Source organism: Rattus norvegicus, chromosome 7 (assembly GCF_036323735.1).
Source record: "Rattus norvegicus strain BN/NHsdMcwi chromosome 7, GRCr8, whole genome shotgun sequence".
NCBI lineage: Eukaryota > Metazoa > Chordata > Mammalia > Rodentia > Muridae > Rattus > Rattus norvegicus.
Window position 1 is genome coordinate 133,750,688 of NC_086025.1, and position 21,246 is coordinate 133,771,933.

Sequence of the window (21,246 nt, forward strand, 5' to 3'; positions counted from 1 at the left end):
CTGCAGGAAATCCTCTCAGTGCTGTTTGCCGGGGCAGAGAGCAGCCGTAGTCGTTGTCAATGTCTCGGTGATTCTCAACCGCTGCTAGGTTACAGCCACGCCTTAGGTAATGGGGCCTCTGGTCATTTCCCACAAGGTGGGAAGGAGTTCACGCTGGCTTCGATAGTTAGGGAGTCAGACAGACTCTCTGTTGCCTCCTGTCTTGTTAGACGAAGCCCTGCCCGCCCCCTTTGACTTATTTCTTCCTCTGCTCTGCCTGCTTCAGAGCCAGAAATCACATCTTTGAGGCTCTGGTTTTTCCCCTCAGATCTTCCTCTCCAACTTTGCTTTTCTGCCTCTTGCTTCTATGAAAGATTTTTTTTCTTTTCGGAAAATATTTATGTGGATGAGTGTTTTCCATGTATGTACAGTTACCACAGAGGCAGGAGAAGGCATTGGATTCCCTGGAACCGGAGTTACAGGTGGTTACGAGCCACCACATGGGTGCTGGGAACTGGACCCAAGTCCCTGGCAAGAGCAACAAGTGGTCCTACCCTAGGAACCATCTCTCCAGCCTTTATCACCAACCCCTCCCCGCCAAAGAAAGGATCTTCCTATGTAGCCCAGGCTGGCCTTGAATCTTGCTGCTTCAGTTTCTCGAGTGCTGGACTCTAAGCACGCTCTGCCATGCCCGGCTTCATGGTGCCTTTAATCACATACGCTTCCTTTGCAGTTTGCATGTTTTCCAAGAGTCTTATTGGAAGATGAGTTGATCAGTAACATGATCCACTTTATCGGTACTCTTAATTCTCCTCTGCCGGTTAAAGTCACAAAGTCTGATGTCACTGCAGCTTAGATATGCGTTTCTCCGGGAACATTACTCTCCAAGCCTATGCTAATTAGGGGTGACTCGAGGTGGGGTTCAAGGAAAGAAGCACAGAGCCACTGCGCTGTCTCATTTCCCAGGCGACTGGAGAGCGGGAGGGGAGCTCACGGCCAGTGACTCCTGCCACAAGGCCTTGTGGAACACCTTTTCTCGTGGTCGGGTATCCATCCGTAGGTATTGAGGAAGTAACTAAAGGCACTCAGACATGTCCAGCCTTTCGACCTTGTGACACCGCGTTGTCCTCGAAAGTTCACTCTTGAGAACCGCATAGCTCCTGAGTTACCAAAGAGATCCTATCTTTGGCTTTATCTGTCCCAAGCCAGAATGAGAGAGGAGCAGAGATCTGGGCCAGACTTGGTGACCAGGGCTCCAAGGGGCCAGGAAGCTGGTGCTGTGCTGGGCAAAGAGGCAGATCGAGAGCAACTGGAGGGCGGGCGCTGAGAAACAGGGCGCTGGGGTGTGTGAGGAGGAGCACTGACTGCTCGAATCTCATGCTGTTCTCGCCGTGGGCAGTATTAACACACAATTATTAATACAACTTGAGCCTTCCTGCTTTCTCAGCTCTTGTGAGCTCTTACTTAGCTCTGAGTTAAGAACATGTTGAAGATTAGGCAGGGTAATAGCTACAGCACAATCAGAGGCTTAAGTAAGTATTCCATTGGAGTCACTCACCAATTCTAGTTGTACCAACTTCTTTTGCCAACCGGAACCCCTGAGGTAGGGCTGAGGGGCACCCTGTGCAGAGGACTCACCCCGGGAAGGTGGAGCTGATCTCTGCAGTGCTGATTTTAAGATGTCAGAATACACCTGTGCTCAGGACTCTGTGATGCTGTCTTCTTGTTCTGGTTGGCAGTGAGGGGTGGGTGGGATGGGAGGGTTTACCACGACCGAAAGCATTAGATCCGTGGGATGTGGTGGGGAGGGAAAGGCTTGTTTGAGATAAAGTTTGGAAGGGTGATGGGGTTTATCTGGGCAGGTCCATCTCCACAGATGGGGCAGCAGGGCTCTGTGTGGCTTCTGCCTACAGCCCTCATCCTCTGCTGCTTCTGGGCCATGTCTTGGCATTGGGAGCATTACGTAAGGTTCAGTCCTGTTCCTGCCTTTTTTTTTTTTTTTTTTGGTTCTTTTTTTTGGAGCTGGAGACCGAACCCAGGGCCTTGCGCTTCCTAGGCACGCGCTCTACCACTGAGCTAAATCCCCAACCCCTTGTTCCTGTCTTTTATTGGTCATTCCTGGAAGTGAGACTTTGATTTGCCATTCAGATCTGACTCTTTTTTTTTAAGCTAACTAATTAATTAATTAAAAAAATTTTTTTTGGTTGAGACAGGGTCTCACTTTGTAGCCCTGGCTGGTCTGGAACTCAATATGTAAACCAAGTTGTTCTTGAACTCAGAGATCTACGTGCCTCCTGAGTGCTGGTGTTAAAAATGTCACTATCTCCAGTTTCATTCATTGTCTTTAATAGTATTTTTTGAAATTATAATATGGGGGTTGGGGATTTAGCTCAGTGGTAGCCCTGGGTTCGGTCCTCAGCTCTGAAAAACAAATTATATGATTATAAAAAATTATATGATTAAAAAATTATTTGATTATATTATCTCTCCCTTTTCTTTCCCACCCCCCAGCACCCACCATGAACCCCCTTGCTCTCTGTCTCTCTGGAATTCATGGCCTCTTTTCCTTTACTCATACATGCATACACTTGCATACCCATGCATAGACATGTACACACACGTGCATGCACATTCACAGAGATATTCACACATACATACCACACACATACACATACACATGTATAGACACACATGCACATACATACATATGCACACATGTATACACATATCACACACATGTGCACACATGCATGTACATATATGGGAACATACAGATATATACAGACAGACACACAGGTACACATATGCACACATATACCACATACATGCGCATACACACATACCACACACATGTGCACACACATGCCTGCACACATACATGCACAGACACAGACCACAGACACACACAGAGATACACATGCACACACACGCGCACACACACACACACACACACACACACACACACACACACACACACAGAGTCCTAAATATATACTTACAACCTGCTTAGCCCACAGGTTACCTGTATGTGAGTGCTGCCAGGGCACTTTGTATTGGATCACTAGTTGGCGGGGTCTTCCCTGAAGAAGACCATCTTTTAAGTTTTTTTTTTTTTTTGGTTCTTTTTTTCGGAGCTGGGGACCGAACCCAGGGCCTTGCGCTTCTTAGGCAAGCGCTCTACCACTGAGCTAAATCCCCAACCCCTTCACTTCCATTTTTATTTATGTGCGGGTGTGTGTGTGTGTGTGTCTTTGTGTGTGTACATGTGTGTGTGTGCGTGTGTGTATGCGTGTGTATGCGTGTGCGTGCGTGTGTGTCTTTGTGTGTGTGCGAGTGTGTGTGTGTGCGAGTGTGTGTGTGTGTGTTCCAGTGCCCGTGAACACCAGGAGAGAGCATCAGTCCCCTGGAGCTGGAGTTTATGGGTGGTCGTGAGCTGTCTGATGTGAGTGCTCAGAACTGCACCTTGGCCCTCTAAGAACACCCAGTGCTCCTAGCAGCTGAGCTGCCTCCAGCCGTGCGATTTCAATGCCTTGATGTGAATTAACACCTCCGTTCTTTTTATCTAGTCTCTGGGACCCTCCAATTCATGTTTAACAGGCAGCATCATCAATGAGTCACCGGGAGGGAGTATGGAAAGAGGCGCATTTGTAAGGACGATTTCTCTCTAATTCACTACTCTCTCTCGCTTGCTCCCATCCCTACTCTCTCCTGAGCCATGAGCTCCTCTGAGAATCTGGTGAAAGCTATGAACTGCCCCACACCACCAAATGCACATACAGCCGTCTCCCACTCTGGTGGTGTCCATTCATCGGTATCCTAGAAGGTCACGGACTCCACGTTGGTCAATCTTGCTTCCTGTGAACGGTGATGGTGGTAGAGGCAAGCATAGCCATCCTTTGCAGCACCTGCTGCAACCATGGACTGACCGAGTGGTTTGAGGCTTCCTTTCCAGTTTAACAATTTCAAACAAACTCGGCATGTGCTTGAAAGTTGGGGAACATTTCAGATGTACAGCAAGGAGAGGTATTTGCATAATGAGTCATCCCGTATCAATGACTGGGTGTCTGCAGTGAGCACACAGACCATCGTGTCTCCCCCGTTTCCCTCTGCTCTCCATGGAGCTCACGGGTGCACACGGCTTATGGGGGTACACAGGGCTTACAGGGGTGCACACGGCTTACAGTGGTACACACTGCTTACAGAAGTGCACAGTGCTTATAGGAGTACACATGGCTTACAGGGGTGCACAGTGCTTACAGAGATGCACAGAGTTAATGGGTGCACACTGCTCACAGGGGTGCATGCTGTTGGCAGGGGTGCGTGCTGCTCACAGTGTAGGCGACTGTGCTGGGTGTAGGAGATGCTCAAGAAAGACAAATACATGCTTCCAGCTGTTAGGCGCTCATGGCCTACGCCAGGTACATGTGTTTAAGCAAAGCAGAGGCAGGTGGATTTCTGAATTCCAGGCCAGTCAGGGCTACATACTGAGATCCTGGCTTAAAAAGGAAAGCAAGAAGAAAGGAACTCATGGACAGAAAGGTGAGCAGAGCAGGTGTTTGTTTTGTTTTGTTTTGGTTTTGGTTTTCACTTAAAAATGGTTCCTTGTCGGGTGGAGAGATGGCTCATTGGTTGAGAGCTCTGCTGGCTGCACTTGTAGTGGACCCTGGCTCACCAAAAGGCTGCTCACAACCATCTCATCTCCGGTTCCAGGGTATCTAATGCCCTCTTCCGGCTTCCCCCAATACCAGGCACGCATGTGGTGCACAGATATGTAGGCAAAACACCCTACACACACATAAAAGTACACGTTAAAAAAAAGGGCTCCTCAGCTGTGGTGTAACTCGCTTAATGTGCAAGGCCCTAGGTTCGACCTCCAATACAGCACAAGGGAAAAGGAGCAAAAGATGGTTCTGTAGAACTCTGTGCAGAGTAGCTGGAAGCAGAACTGGTGAAAACTGTTCATCAAATCTCAACACCGCTGGGCTGCGGGAGGGATGGAGGGTGCCTGAGGACTCTGAGTGTTGTGAAGTAATACTGCATAGGTCAAACCAGGCTTTCCTTCCCCTCCTCCTCCCTGCCCCTCTCCAGGGTCTTCCTGTGTAGACTTGTTGGCCAGCCACTACTCACTGTATGGCCCAGGCTGGCCTTGAACTCACAGCTGTCTGTCTGCTTCATCTCCGATCACACTATGAACTCTGTCCGAAAAGACTTCAGTGTGTCTGTCTCTAAACTGTGTTGTAGAGGCCTCTGCCACGCCAGCACGGCATGTAAAGGGGACAGGCTCTCCCGCTGTGTCCTGTCAGCATCCACATTTGCCTCCACATGTCCACACGCCTTGTTCATCTGATTTCTAGAGACTTTGTAATATAGAGCTTTATTTTCACAGTATAATCCAGAAGGGACAGGACATTCCCTTACAGTCCCTCCTTGCCCTCCATTATGGTCGTCGTCCCCTACGAGCAGCTCTCATAGCTTACGTTAGGGCGGGGTCACAGTGGTGTACCGTGCCCTAAAATCCTCCGTGCTTGACTTTAAGACCCTGCCCCAGACCCTGGGGAGGACTCTTCAATTTTAAGTCTCCATAGTTTTGCCTTTTCCTGAATGTCAGAGGACTGGGATTATCCAGTACATAGACTATTCTTCTCTTCTTTCCTCTTTTTCTTTTTCTTAAAAGAACTTCCCTAGAACTAGTGATCCTCCTGCCTCAGCTTCCCTAGTTCTGAGATTACAGTTTGTGTGTTCTTCTAGAGGGACGTCTCGGTGGCTTTTAAGTATTCAGCAGTGGGGTTGGGGATTTAGCTCAGTGGTAGAGCGCTTGCATAGGAAGCGTAAGGCCCTGGGTTCGGTCCCCAGCTCTGAAAAATAGAAAAGAAAGAAAAAAAAAGTATTCAGCAGTTAGGAGCAGAACTTCCATGAACATCTACGTTCAGGATTTCGTGTGGATTTAAGTTTCGGTTGTAGTGGTAAATACCAAACAGTCTATTACGGAATAAGAATGTGTTTCGTAAGAAGCTCTTCCACCGTGACTGCAAATATTTGCCCTTCCCAGGCAGCACTGAGAGCTCTGTTGTTTCTCTTTCTCGACACTGTTGTAGCACACGGTGCCCTCAGGTGCCCAACACCATGGCTACAACCAATAGTGCGAGTAAAGGCTAGACCTGACCGCTCACGTTAACTCCTTACACACTGAGAGGCCAGCCTGGGCTTCAGAGCGAGTTCTAGACCAGCCTGAGCTTCAGGGTGTTGCTTCTCAAAAACCAAAAATGAAAGAACAGTTTGTGATGTTCTCTCTCCGTTGTTCCGACTGGGGACGCCGCTAAGGATGGTTGGACGCTTTGTCCTGATTTCCCCTCTGTGGTACGCTTCACCGGGAACTGAACTGGAGCCCTCCCCGGCCTGCTCCCGTGCAGTGCTGCTCAGAATAGATTCTTCTGAAGTCGGCACACAACCAGTCTCACATCTGCCTCTGCTCTGTTTTTTATTTTGAGAATTCCTTTAAAAAAAGATTTAATTTATGTGTGTCTGTCTCTCTGTCTCCCTGTCTCTCTGTCTTTCTCTGTCTCCCTGTCTCTGTCTCTGTGTCTCTGTGTCTCTGTGTCTCTGTGTGTGTGTGTGTGTGTGTGTGTGTGTGTGTGTGTGTGTGTGTGTGTATGGGGGGGGGGGGACTCCTGTGGGGCCAGCACCCTCTACTGGAGCTGGACTTACTGTGGTTTTAAGCCATCTAAGGTGGGTGCTGGGACCTGAACTTGGGTTCTCTGGAAGAGCAGTACACTCTTAACCACTGAGCCATCTCTCCAGCCCTGATCGGACTGTCTATAAAAGACTTATAAAGTAAGATAGTCAAAGAAGTCTGCCTGCTGTCCCTGAGTCTGTCTTATTATCTCTCTCCCCTGTAAGTAGCTTTTAAAAAACAGGCTCTTGTAACTTGTTTTTTCTTTTTATAATTTTTATGTTTTTACTAATGTGTAAGGGAGTTTTGCCTGCATGTATGTCTGTGCACCGTGTGCATGCAGTGCCTGTGGAGGTCAGAAGATGGCGTTACAGTCCCTGACTGGATTTACAGATGGTTGTGAGCCACCACGTGGATGCTGGGAATCGAATCAACCACTGAGCCATCTCTCTAGACCCCTTTCTTGTAAAGTATAGCCAAGCATTTATATCCCATCTCCATTTCTCCGACAAAGTGTAGCAAGTCACAGGGTTGTTTTTTTTTTCCACTTTGCTTTTGAAACTTGATATTCTATCTTGGGAATATTTTTCATTGTAGTAATAATATGTATTTTTAAATATCTATGAAAGTAAATTATCAAATTAATTACTCTAACTGACATTTGACATTCTATTTCTCTAAAAAATTTATTTAACTTCGCCTCGTTAAAAATACTTCTCACTGTGGACCGATTGCCTGTCTTCAGCGTTGTGTCATAGAGGAACAGGGCGAAGTGTCTTGAGAGAGTGAGTTGGGCATCTGAGCCATACCAGGAGGGAGGGTGAGGACCTGAAAGTAAGTGTGGACCGTTGGAGGTGAGGATGTGCCCATCTCCCTGGGGACAGGAGCTGGCCAGAGCCGCACACCAGGAAAGGACAGCTGCACCAGGTTACCAGGGAGTGTGCTTTGGCTTGGTAAGTCGGTGCCCTGTGAGGTGGGAAGGTGTCTGAAATCACAGCCACTGCTTAAAAAGACTTGCTAAGCACACATTATATGAACATTTCTGTGCTAGGTACGGGGCTATACTCTTTTGTTTTCTTTTAATTTCGTGGCGGGGTCTTACTATGCAGCACTGACTGACCCAGAGCTTGCCGTGTAGACCAGGCTAGCTTCTGCCTGAGTGCTGAGATTAAAAGCATGGAATACCACTCCCGGGTTGCTTTTTGTTGTTTGTGTTTTGGAATTAGGAATCTGTGTGTGGGTATGCATGCCTGCATGAGAGGGCCTCAGATCTTCTGGAGCCGGAGTTACAGGCTGGAAACTGAACTTGAGTCCTCTGCAAGAGTATACACAGTCTCTAACACTCAGCCATCTCTCCACACCCCCAACACGTGTGTGCGTGCATGTGTGTGTGTGTGCATGTGTGTGTGTGCCTGTGTGTGTGTGCCTGTGTGTGTGTGCATGTATTGTGTATGTGTGTGCATGTATGTGTGTGTATGTGTGTATGTGTACGTGTGTATGTGTGCACAAGTGTATGCATGAATTGTGTATGTGTATATGTGTGTGCATGTATGTGTGTATATGTGTGTATGTGTTTATATATGTGTGTTTTTATGTGTGCATTTGTGTGTATATATGTGTATATGTGTGTATGTGTGGTGTCTGTGTATATATGTCTGTGTGGTGTGTGTGTATGTGTGGTGTGTGTATATGTGTATATGTATATGTGTGTGTATGTGTGGTGTGTATGTATGTTTATATGTGTGTGCATGGATGTATGTGTATATATGTGGTGTGTGTGTATGTGTGGTGTGTTTGTATGTGTGGTGTGTGGTATGAATGTGCATGTATGTGTGATGTGTGTGTATGTGTGCATGTGTGTATGTGTGTGTATGTATGGATGTATGGTGTGTATGTATGTGTATATGTGTGTATGTGTGTGTATGTATGAATGTGTGGTGTGTATGTATGTGTGTATGTGTGTGCATGGATCTATGTGTATATGTGTGGTATATGTGTATTTGTGGTGTGTGTGGTATGAATGTGTGTATGTGTGTGCATGTATGTGTGATGTGTGTATGTGTGCATGTGTGTATGTGTGTGTATATATGGATGTGTGGTATGTATGTATGTGTGTATGTGTGTGCATGGATGTATGTGTATATGTGTGGTGTGTGTGTATATGTGTGTATGTGTGTATATGTGTGTATGTGTGTGTATGTGTATGTGTATATGTGTGTGTGTATATGTGTGGTATGTGTGTGTATGTGTGTATACATATCATTCCTAACTGGAGTTTCAGTATGCCATTAGGATATAAAATTGTAGGCTAGGTTAGTTTGGACATGATGGGTAGTCACCACTCAGGGCAAGTGCCTGCTAGGATTTGCCAAATTGCAAGTGGCTGTGCAGGTGTGTAGCTGGTGTTGGCTGAAAGGACAGAGCTGCTCAGTCTTATTTTCTCCCAGTTCGTCCATGACCTTGGGTATAGTTATTTAATGTGCTCTGGGTCTTGGCTACTCACAAAATGGGTAAGACAATGGCCGGTGGCATATTTGCATCTCAAGGCTATTGTGTGGTTCCAACTAAGAATATACATAAGCCACCTCTAGGTATCTCGGAGCACCTTGGTATACACTGTGGTTCGAAGTATTTGAATGAATGAATATTTGTATTTTTTGTGACTATTTATTTGCATATCTGTTTTTAAACAGAGACCAGATGAGGAAGCTGTGGTGGATCAGGGTGGGACCAGCACGATTCTCAACATTCACTATGAGAAAGAAGAGTTGGAAGGTAAGTCCAGCGAAACCAGGGCTGTCTGGCTTGGGAAGATCAGGCCCGCCTTGCCCTTAAGAGACCACGTTCACGTCCCGACTCTTTCTTTCTGGCTGTCAGACCCTGTGGGGGAAAAACACTTAACTTCCTTAGCCTCTTGTTCCCTTGTCTTGAAAAAAAAAAGGAGAGATGTGAACCCCATCCATCCAAATGGTTTATCAGAGGCCCGAGACAGTGCTCAGAGACCTGGAAGCTCAACATAAATTTTAACAATAACCATTTCTTTGAGGATGTGAAATACTCATTTAGCTCGCCGATTTTTTTTTTATAACCGTGCAGAAATGTATCTACACAAATTTAAAAGCAAATAAAATATCAGTAATTTAAAAGTTCAGTTTGGCTGTAATTTTTTTAACCACAATTTCTAACTATGCCCATTTCTACCTTATTTAAAAAAAAGAAATCTAAGCAAGCAAATGGAATACAGAAGTAGGCCAGAAAAGACTCTGAGAGTTCACAGTACAAGGTTACATAAAACCCCAGTGAGATGAAAGGGGGAGGGGCCATCCTTGTCCCCAGTGAGACGGAAGGGGAGGAGCCATCCTTGTTCCCAGTGAGACGGAAGGGGAGGGGCCATCCTTGTTCCCTGGCTGCCCCCCAGCTTCTCATTGGACTGTTGTATGCTGTCCTGTATTCCTTTATCCTGGGAGCTGGGGAAAGGGGCTGGTTGGATTCCTCATCATGGTTCCTCATTAGTGATGACGTCATATTCCATTATCCTGGAGAAGGTTCGTGTTCAGTGCAGCTTTCTCTCCGTGTGTGAGAGGCGGCTGGGCTTCCCCTACTTTGGTGCCACTTTCCGATGCTCAGACGGCGTGCGCTCGTGATGATGTGTTCTCTCTGTACTGCCTGTTCCCACCATGGGTTTTGCATCAAACTGGCCCAGGCCCCAGGGAAAACGGAGCCTCTGAATGGGCAACCAAAGAAAGCAGGGAGGCTGACTCAGCCTCTGGGTCTGTTCCGTGGAGATGCGCATGGGTGGCGTGTGGGTGGAGGGTGGCGGGCGGTGTGCAGTGTGCTGGTCAGTGGTGTTAGGAAGATCAAGGCCATGTTTTGTAAGTCACTGGATGGATGAAGGGATGGAGAAAGTGGGAGCAGGAGGGTGTGAGGGGTGGCGGCTGAGGGGTAGGGGTAGGCTGCTGGTGGTGGAAGGTCTCTGCGAGTCAGGCTCCTGTTCCTCTGTAGTTTGTTAACCCTACCGGGTGAGAAGACACTGCCAAAATTTTGAGGGAAACTTGAGGCCAACTTTATTAAATACTGTCCAGAACAATGGACACGCACCAGGCCCACACCCAGATTCTCAGAGCATGGCACAGAAGTACATTAGCCAGGAGCTTACAAAGGCAAAACCCACAAGGCTGCACATTTCCCACCTACATCCAGTCAGAGGCAAACACACATCGTGAGGTGCCTCCTGCCTGCGTACCGCCCTCCAACACGTGATCAAGCATGTCTGGTGTGGTTGGGAGGAGCAAGCTTGTTTACAGAAGCAAACAAATGCACGACTTGTTATCCTACGTGAACAACAACCCCAGCATTTGAGGAAATTGTCTTTGTGCTACTGGGCTAACAGGGTGGAGGTATTCTTGTCTTATAGATCTCTCAGGCACAGTAATTTAAACTTAAGCCCTAACTTCGGCCCTCACAGTACCTCAGGCGTGTGCCAGTGTTGGGTGTTGCTATCCTCCTGTAGCCGTGGGAACTGACTGGATGGCAGGGGAGATTCATGCAATCTCCTCTCTTCACCCTGCTGTACTGCAAAGCGGCAGATCTAACCTCACAGCCTGCCCCGGCGGCCTGCTGCATCCTGAAGACATTCTCTGTGACGCGTTGCTAGCAGCTCTGTGGTCCTCTGGCTGTTACCCTGTGGACCTTAGTCCCCTACCGAGAAGGGAACATGTAGAATATTTCTGTGTACTTGGGAGTAGCATAGTGAACTCCCATGAGCTCTCTTGGATTCTGAAGGCCAGGTCTCACCCGTCAAGGTCAGCTGAGGAGCCGTTGGGAGCAGCGGCTCCAGATGATGTCATCCCTTTCTGGTTCATGCTCTACCCTGCTGGAAGAGAAAGCTGGAGGATGACACATTGCTGCAGGACACCGTGCTGGGAAACGGCCTTTTATGACCAGATCTTTTTGAAAACTTGAATCTCTTCTGTTAGCACTTTAAGCCCAGTCCTGAAATGTCAGAGCCAGAGAGGCGAGGGACTGGAGTCTTCCGAGGGTTGGGTATGCTATGGGTCCCACCCAGACTCACACTGAGGTGAGCTGCTGAGAAACCCCATGTCTTCTTACCCACCTTCCCTCACACCATCCTCAGAGACGGTGACGGTAAATGTGGGTCTTTCTGAATGAGCTGATTCCCTCTGCAAGAGTATTAAACAGAAGAGTCAAGAACGATGGGAGAGAGCTTCGTCGAGACGACCCCAGAGCGACAGCCAGCTCGAAGTGTGCCTCAGTGGGTGGATTCCCTCAGCCCCCGTGGGCCACAGGGCACTCGCTTAGTCAGAGGAATGGCTTCACCCATTTCTTCTGGCAGACCATTATTCCTGATTAAGTACTAGATTTATGGCTCCTGACGTCAGCTTAATGCATTCTAATACACCCTTAACCAAGGCAGGACCCACTTGGTCATATTTATAACGTTAAAGAGCCTTGTGTGTGTTCCACACGCAAGACTTCCCCTGTGCTTACTGACTCGGAGTCACCCTGTAAGCCCAGGGGAGACGAGCATCCCTTAATGCTCACTAACGAGCTGCGTGCGAGCAAGCGAGGGCTTGGTAAACAACACGCAGGGCAGTGTGCGCCACAGGCCCCTCGTCTGTCTGTGGGGGACTCATGCCTGTGCTTTCTCTGCTGCTCCAAAGATCCAGTGTGTGTGTGTGTGTGTGTGTGTGTGTGTGTGTGTGTGTGTGTGTATGTGTGTGTGGTGTGTGTGAATGTGTGTGGTGTGTGTGTGAATGTATGTGTGTGTATGTGTGTGTGAATGTATGTGTGTGCGCATGTGTGTGGTGTGTGTATGTGTGTGTGCCTGTATGTGTGTGTGTGTGGTGTGTGTGTGTGAATGTATGTGTGTGTGTGTGGTGTGTGTATGTGAATGTATGTGTGTGGTATCTGTGTGTGTGTGTGTGGTGTGTGTGTGGTGTGTGTGGTATATGTGTGTATGTGGTGTGTGTGTGGTGTGTGTGGTGTGTGGTGTGTGTGTGTAGTGTGTGGTATATATGTGTGTGTGTGGTGTGTGATAATGTGTGTATGGTGTCTGGTGTGTGTGTGTAGTGTGTGGTGTATATGTGTGTGTGTGGTGTGTGTGTATGTGGTGTGTGTGAATGTATATGTGTGCTGTGCGTGTATGCGGTGTGTGTATGTATGTGTGTGTTCTATATTCTTAGTTTTAAAAACATCAACAACTTTCTTACAAATTTTACTAAACCAGGTGCTTTATTAGCATGCTGACAGCCTCAGCAGACCGGGTCGGACATTGAGAAAGGAATGAGAGGCTGGACAGGAAGGAATGGTGTTGGCTGGGTTGGTGGACAGGAAGGAACGGTGTCGGCTGGGTTGGAGGGCTGGGAAGTGGGTGCCTGTCTGGTTGGATGAATGACCAGTGAGGTGATGATGGAGTTAGTCTGGTGGGGTGCCCAGACTGCCAGAATTCAGTCAGCACCTTGGACTTTATTTCCTGGTGTCTGTTTGCCATCTATTCTGCTAATTTTACTCAGAAAACCTAAGTCCCTGCCTCCAAGTTCCTCTCTCAGACACTGATAGGCAATTTTGTGACAGCCATTTGGTCCCTCTCAGCTCCAACCCTGCTGAACTGGGTTTCATTGTGTGCATGTCTTCCTGGTGCTTTCAAAAGGCAGGGAGAGGTGTCTCCTTTAAGACGGACGCTTTCCCTTCCTTCCTACAGAGCCAGCAGAGGCATCTCAAGGATGTCTTTCTCGTTATGTACCCCTCCGCCCCTGCCTTGTGAGGCAGGTTGTATGTTAGGTGCTCAGTAACATACAGAGCCCCTGTGGTCCCTTCTGCAGCACTGTGGAGATTTGAACAACTCAAGCATTGTGTTGGCACCAAGAATGGCCAGGCCTGGACCTTTTCTAGGACCTAGAGCTTTAATTAGAACCTAGATTTACGACATCGGGACAAGAGTTGGGGCGTCCGTGGCTCTCCTTGCTTGACTGTGGTCTCCCAGTGGGTCAGGGAGATGAGGCCTGATAACAGGTTCTAGTGCTTTCTTTTGAGAACATAGATGCAATTACAGAGTGGGTGCACTGGGGGTGCTCAGAACATGTGCAGAGAAGCAAGTCATAGCCAAACTACTTGGAAAAGATGAAGCTCGAGATTGAGACGATTCTAGCAAAGGTCTGAGTGACCTTCTGCCCTTTACCTAAGTCCAGCTCTACACAGATAAACCGAATTTCACAAGAGTCCAGTCACCATTGCAGAGGCTGATTGGCTGATTATCTAGGAGATGACTGTTACTTTTCACAGCTCATGAATCCATCGAGAGCTGCTCCTGCAGATCTGTAGCTATTCTGCCCTCCTCCCTCCTCTCTCCCGACCTGGCTCTGGCCCCATGGCTGTCTTTTCTCTGTGGAAGCAGCGTGCTCATCTCACCTTAGCAAGCATGCATGGCCCCCTGTCCTGAAGGCCCCCTCCTCTGATGCCCCCTCTCCTCAGGAGACTCCTTCTAATGCTCCCTAATTCTTCCTTTCCTGTTCTAGCCACCCCCCCCCCCGACACACTAACTCTTCAGTCTATAATCAGTTGTACTTGAAAGAATATCTTTTAGTTTTCATTATGTCTGTCTTCGCTGAAGACTTTGTGCATATTCTAACCGTTAGGACGGAACCTGGCACAATCAGGTGACGCCATTCTACTGCTGATGCCACCACGGGTGATTTCGGAGAGGTGTTATGGGGATTTCACCAGTATATTATGGTGGAATATTACCATTAACGGGTGATATTCAGTTTACTCGTACTCCACGGGGTGCACTGATAACGCCAGAGATCTGCGCTGACTAGCTTTAAGCCAGCTGGACACGAGGTCATCTGGGGAGAAGGAATCTTGGCTGAGAAAATGCCACCATAGGTGGCCTGTAGACCAGTCTGTATGGCATTTTGTGGCCTGGTGACAGATGCGGGCAGGACCAGCCCACTGTGGGCAGCGCCACCCCTGGGGCAAGTGTTGTGGATCCTAAGAGAAAGTAAACGGAGCAAGTCCCAGAGCACATGAGAGTGAGCGGCACTCCTCCATGGCTCCGCACCAGCCCCGCCTCTAAGTTCCTGCCTCCGTTCCTTTGAAGGACTGTGAGGTGCCTGCCTGAGCAGAGAGAACCTTTCCCTCCCCGAGCTGCTTTCGGTCCTGGTGTTCTATCTGGGCCGTAGCCTCCCTAAGACAGTCTGGAATCCTACATCTTAGCAGACGGCCACTTCCGCTGTTCCTTTTTCTACATTCAGGGATCTGCCGTCCGAGGTGTTCTCCGATGCGTGCACAGTCTTGAGATGGGGGAGGGGAGGCGTGTACTTCCACCAGAGAGCACTCTCCCAGCCGCCACACGTGCTGACAGGTCTCAGCTGGTCTTCTCGTCGTTGCTGCTCCTATTTCACAAAGAAAAGGAGAGCTAGACAAACGTTATCGTAGCCCCAAAGTTCCTGGCCGCATTGGGCGGTGGGGCACGCTGTGGAGGATGTGGACGCAGTCTTAGAAGCTCGTGGCCGTTCCAGTTCTTTTCCGAGTTCGTTTTGCTTATCCTGCTTCCCAACCCCCTGAGCAGAAGTGGGGGCGTAAACCCCGAGTGTCCAGCCCCCCTGTTGGATTCTCAGTCTCTTGTGCTGTGCCTGGTGGCACCTGGGCTGGGGAGTTCATTGCCCCGTCTGGGTTCCTGTAAATGTCTTACTCAGGTCCAAACCCCCAGCTTGTGAAGTCAGCCGTGTCTGACTTGTAAGCAAGAGTTAGGCTTCAGGCAGGAGGGAGGTCTGTAATGTGAATCAACTTCTCGTTGCTCCCCCCTCCATTGTTGTAAATAACTTTTAATGGCCAACCCCCAGATTTTACTTTCTTTTCTAACTGCTAAAAGCATTCTTCCACCCGATTTACTCCAACATTTGGGAAAGGAATAAATTTTGTCCCTTTAGAAAGAAAGAGAGAGAAGGAGGGAAGAAGGGAGGGAGGGAGGGAGGGAGGAAGGAAGGAAGAAGGAAGCTAACTCATGACTAGTGAAGGAAGCTGATGACTTGGCGACTCTCCTCAGAATGTCTGACTTCTGGGGTTCGCCCTCACCTGCTCTGCGTCTCAGGTAGCTCAGGTGATCTGGGCCTTTTCCAGGCCGCTCAGTGTGTCTATGAGTTTCTCTCAGCAACTCTTACAACGTTTTTATGCTTGCGTGTATGGAGTGTGTGTGTGTGTGTGTGTGTGTGTGTGTGTGTGTGTGTGTGTGTGTGAGATCCTGTGCAAGGTCAGTTTCTGGGGCTCCCATACTTTACTTCCTGAGCTCTTTCCCTGGGGATGAAAGGTCTCACTTTCCTCCAACATCCATGTTGCTTCTTGCCTTTCTCTCATCCTGTGACCTACTGGTGTCGTTCCAAGATGGAGGGTTTCAAATGCAGAGGAAGGTGCTCCACCAGTCAGCTAGGACCTCCTCCTCCCTTGCTCTGGCAAGCACTTCATCCTAAAACCATTGCTTCGCTCAAAGAGTCCTTTTGTGGCCCCTTTCAGGTTTGAGGCTGCCTTAGGTCAGATCATACACCCTGAGGAGGTCTCAGGGGTGCTAACCTGGGGGAGGTGCTGGGAGATATTCCATTCTGAATGGTTGTGGAGCACTGACTCTGTAGGACAGTTCAGGCAGGGGGTGGGGCTGGAGATTTAGCTCCATGGTAGAGCTCTTGCACTCCAGAGCAAGTGCGAGGCCCTGGGGTAAGTGCTCAGCTCTGGGCAGGGGTGGGGTGGGGGTGGGAGGAAGACAATGTGCTTGGTGACCTATGGATGCTGGAGGAGAGTCAACGCCAGGACCCAGGACCGTGAGGGTAGGGTGCACGGTAGGGTGTAAGGCAGTTGCTCAGCTGTAAGAGTAAGTGTGTAGGGACAGCTTTCGCTAAGCTCTGAGTGCTTGGAGGAAGGCGACCACACACGTCTTCGGGGAAATCAGAAACAGTGCTGAGGAGGCAGGGGAATTCTCACTGAATTTTGGGTGAGTGCATGTGCCAAAAGCCCCGACACATTTGGGGAAGAGCTAGTGGCCTGACTCAGGTAGAGACAGGGTGGGGTGCCGGTGTGGGCACAGCAGCTATGAAAGGTGCATGGAGCTAAAAGCAGCTACTCTGGGGCTGGTGAAGATAGATGGCTCTCCAGAAGTTCTGTGCCAGCATGCACGGCTACCCTGTGCTCCAGAATGTTCTGTGCAGGGCCATTCTTTGAGCTCTTTTGAGCTGACTACTGGGTTTCCTTTCATGGTGAATACGTGAACCTGTCATAAGGAAGGGAGATTCCGAGAAGGGGCTAAGAGCCGAGTGTTGGAGTCTGAAGTTCACAGGAATGAGCCACAGCCTGGGCTGTGCCCTGCAATATTACTTTGAGGTGTTAAATTCGTTAAAAAGGAGACCTGTTTCGTCAGAGTGGGAGCAGAGTAAGGCTCGACATCCAGAACGAAAGGGGCAGAAGGGTAGAGTCGGGATTGGAGGTAACTCTGAGATCCCACATCTGAGGTGGCTTTTGTTTGCTTGGGGGGTTTATTTTGGTGATTCTTTTTTTTTTTTTTTTTTTTTTTGAGACTCTGTGTAGTCCTCACTGTCCTGAAACTCACTCTGTAGACCAGGCTGGCGTTCTACTCAAAGAGATCTGCCTGCCTCTGCCTCCCGAGTGCTGAGATGAAAGGCACTTGCCACCATTGCCTGGCTAAGCCAGAGCTTTTTTTTTTTTTTTTTTTTCTTTTCTTTTTTTCAGAGCTGGGGACTGAACCCAGGGCCTTGCGCTTGCTAGGCAAGCGCTCTACCACTGAGCCAAATCCCCAACCCTGCTTTTTTTTTTTTTTTTAAAAGATGTATTTATTTTTATTTTGTGTCTGGGTGTATCTGTGCACTGCGTGTGCAATTCCACAGGCCCAGCACAGTTCATTAGCTCCTCTAGAACTGGAGCTGTGAGCCATGGCGAAGGTGCCAGGAAGCAGACCCAGGTCCCCTGTAAGAGCAGCAAGAACCTCTTGCAGCTTAGCTGTCCCTGCAGCCACTGAGGGACTTACCCAGTGATGGTGCCATGAACGTAAATGTGGAGCCCCATTGCAGTTTCTGTTTTTAGCCTAGGCAAGCCTCACTCTCACTCAGACACCCAGACTGACCTCCTGCGTCTAGCCGACCTTCTTCATCCTCTACAGCAGCCATGTGTTAGGACTCTGGGTGGGACGCTAGACCTGCAGGGAACCCAGCTTTACAGGATCCTAAATTTGGTTTTGGGCATGTTATTCGCTATAGATCAGTGGTTCTCAGCCTGTGGGTCTCTACCTCCTTGTGGGGGTAACTGACCCTTTCACAGTGGTCACCTAAGGCCACTGGAAAACACAGATATTTTCATTACAATTCCTAACAGTTGTGAGATTACAGTTATGAAGGAGCAACAAAAATAATGGGGTTTGTTTGTTTAATGGTTAGCGGTCATCCCAACATGACTTATATTGCAGGATGATAGTGTCAGGAACGTTGGGACTGGTGCTGTAGGTAGAGATTTGTACCTGTGTAACCACAGACGAAAGGAGACCAAGCTGGGATACATAAAAAGACCCAAAACCAGGTGTTTGGGGAGTCATGCAAACTGTGGAACTGAGCTTGAAATCCAAAGAATGGGTACCACTAAAAACAGAAGAGAACAAGGGTTGGAGGTCAACCTCCCGATGGGGGTTGTCAGGCATCTGAAGGCTGCTGTCAGACGCAGTCTTACAAGAGCTAATGGAGCTCTGAACACCAAGGAAGAGGGGGTCTGACACGTGCTGGGCCCTCCACAGAGTCTGTGGAGCTGAGACATGGGCTATGACAGAGATGGGGAGAGTAGATGTCTGATGTCCTTACAGGGCACTGCTTTAGTAGGGGGCAGGGACAGAAGCCATAGTCCGAGGCCATGGGACAGGAGTGTGGTGAGGAAAGGGAGGGAGGGAGGTCATGGTTCCTTGAAGGTGAAACTAATAGTTTCTTTGGAAAGTCAGTTACGTCAACACTGCTTTGCTGGGCACATGGGAGAGAGGATGATTGGATGTAGCAGACACGTGAAAGGCCCTGTGATGAAGGAGTATAGATGTGACCCCGCAGACAGTGGGGATGAGCACTGAGCATTGGTTTGGTTTGCTCCATCTCACTGTTCTTCACTAAAGACACGCATGTATTGGTTCGCCTTACATGGCATTGTTGAGCTCAACTTGTGGTAACAGCACCATTGAGAGAAACTCGCCTGAAAAGAACTGTGAGGCTCCTGCTTGCTGCTTCCCTGGCCTCGCCTCAGGCCATTTGGCGAGCCTGGCAGTCTCTTCGGGATTGAACTACAGCTGCCTGGTGTTTGCATGTGTGTGTGTGCGTGGTGTGTGTGTGGTGTGTGTGTGTGTGATGTGTGTGTGTAGTATGTATATGTGTGTGGTGTGTGAGTGTGGTGTGTGTGTATGTGTGTGGTATGTGTGGTGTGGTGTATATGTGTGTATGGTGTGAGTGTGGTATGTGTGGTGTGGTGTGTGTGTGTGTGTGTGTGGTGTGGTGTGTGGTATGTGTGTGTGGTGTGTGTGTGTAGTATGTATATGTGTGTGGTGTGTGAATGTGGTGTGTGTGTATGTGTGTGGTGTATATGTGTGTATGGTGTGTGTGTGGTATGTGTGGTGTGTGTGTGGTGTGTGTGTATGTGTGTGGTGTATATGTGTGTATGGTGTGTGTGTGGTATGTGTGGTGTGTGTGTGGTGTGTTTGGTGTGTATGTGTGTGTGGTGTGTGCGTGTGGTGTGTGAGTGGTGTGTGTGTGTGTGGTGTATGTGTGCGGTATGTGTGTGGTGTGTGCGTGTGGCGTGTGTGTGTGGTGTGTGTGTGGTGTGTTTGGTGTGTGTGTGGTATGTGTGTGGTGTGTGTATGTGGTATGTGTGTGTGAGTGTGTGTGGTGTGTTGTGTGTGTTGTGTGTGTGAGTGTGCCTGGCGTCTGCCTTCCTAGAGGCCTGGTCTGCAGCCTCTGAGTTGTATTTTGTGTTTGCTGTGGGACTGAACTGCTGACAAAGAAAGATCGCGCTCGCCCCAAAAGAACTTCCCCCACATCCTAATAACTTTTCTCTTCCACGACCTCTGCTGGGTGGTGGGCTAGAAGCGAGGTCGAAACCTTATTAAAAGCAGGTTGGAAAAAAATGTATGCCTAGGGTTCCTGATGAAGAAGGAAGGAGAGGGGGAAATGGGGGCCGGCAGCTTGTCAGTGGGACGGCTTCTCAAAGTCAGCCTTAGTGGAAGGGAGAGAGTGAGGCTAGCTCATGGGGGGGGGGGGAGATGCTCCCTCCTCAAAGGAAGAGTCAAGTCACCACGTGAGGGCCTTGTCTTCCCAGAGCTGTGAGAAGCCAGGCTGGCTCAGGGGGAGGAGTGGGTGTAGGTTGGACCTAAGGACTCCCTCTAAAGGTGGGAAGAGCCTTGGGACAATGTGGGCGCAGCTAAGAGCTGGACACAGAGCGGCAGGAATCAGGTGGAGACACAATGCACAGCAGGACTCTGCCTTGGGAACAGCCCAAGCTTTGATTCTGAGCTGGAGGCTGGCAAGAAGAAGGTGGAAGTCAGGTTGATGATGAAAAACCAGAGAGGTTTGTAGGAGGAACTGGGAGCAGAAGACAAGAAGGAGGGGTCAGGTCAGGCGTGTTCCATATTCTCTGCTCTTTGTGCCCTAACTTTAGTGTCTCTAAACCCAGCCTCATTGCTTCTGACTTACTGTGTCTGTCAGCAGGAGTCTAGATGGTGAGGTTAGTGTCCGTGCAGAAGCGGGGCCCTGCACGGTCTACCAGCACGGTGTTGAACATGCTATCCTATTTACTGCCCTTGACCATCCCTTGAGTTTAAAAAACAAGCTTTAGTGTTCCTTTTAAGAGATGAATCAAGTGCTGGGCAGTGGTGGTGCACATCTTTAGTCCCAGCACTCAGGAGGCAGAGGCAGGCTGATCTGAGTTCGAGGCCAGCCTGGTCTACGGAGGGAGTTCCAGGACAGCCAGAACAAGAACAATGCAGAGAAAGCCAAAACCAATTAACAAAGAATCTAGAGAGATGGGGTTGGGGATTTAGCTCAGTGGTACAGCGCTTGCCTAGGAAGCGCAAGGCCCTGGGTTCGGTCCCCAGCTCCGAAAAAAAAAAAAAAAAAGAACCAAAAAAAAAAAAAAAAAAAAAGAATCTAGAGAGATTAGATGACTTGCTACATCACACAGCTAGTGGTGAAATGGAGTTTTGAACCCAGGGCAGGCTGACTGGAGCCTTAACCACTTTTCTAAACTGCTTCTCTGCCAAGTCCTGCCACATTCACCATATAGGAGTTGCCTCTTTAAGTATCGCATTGCCCATGAGCAACAAGTAACATATATGCATAGTTTGTAAATCAGATTCCCTCCCTCCTCCTCCTTCTTCCCTCCCCTCCCTCTCCCCTTCCCTTGCGCATGCTCGGCTGTCCTGCTGGGCTGCGGGGGGGGGGAGGGGTGCGGGGGCGGCTTCCTACGCCCTAATGTAAGACCTGTTCTGCCGGTCACCGGTCACGTGCTCCCTCAGCCTCCCCACTCTTTCCAGCCATCACGCACTCTCATAGGCA

General features: G+C 49.1%; 1 protein-coding gene across 4 annotated transcripts in view; it reads left to right on the top strand.

Moving 5' to 3' along the window:
* Window positions 1-21,246, top strand: part of Slc4a8 (solute carrier family 4 member 8) — a 75,227-nt gene that overhangs the window by 7,858 nt on the left and 46,123 nt on the right. For all 4 annotated transcript variants that reach the window (NM_001414948.1, NM_001270794.2, NM_199497.3 and 1 more), the window contains 1 exon segment: window positions 9,343-9,424. In NM_001414948.1, the coding sequence (NP_001401877.1) occupies window positions 9,343-9,424 (82 nt within the window).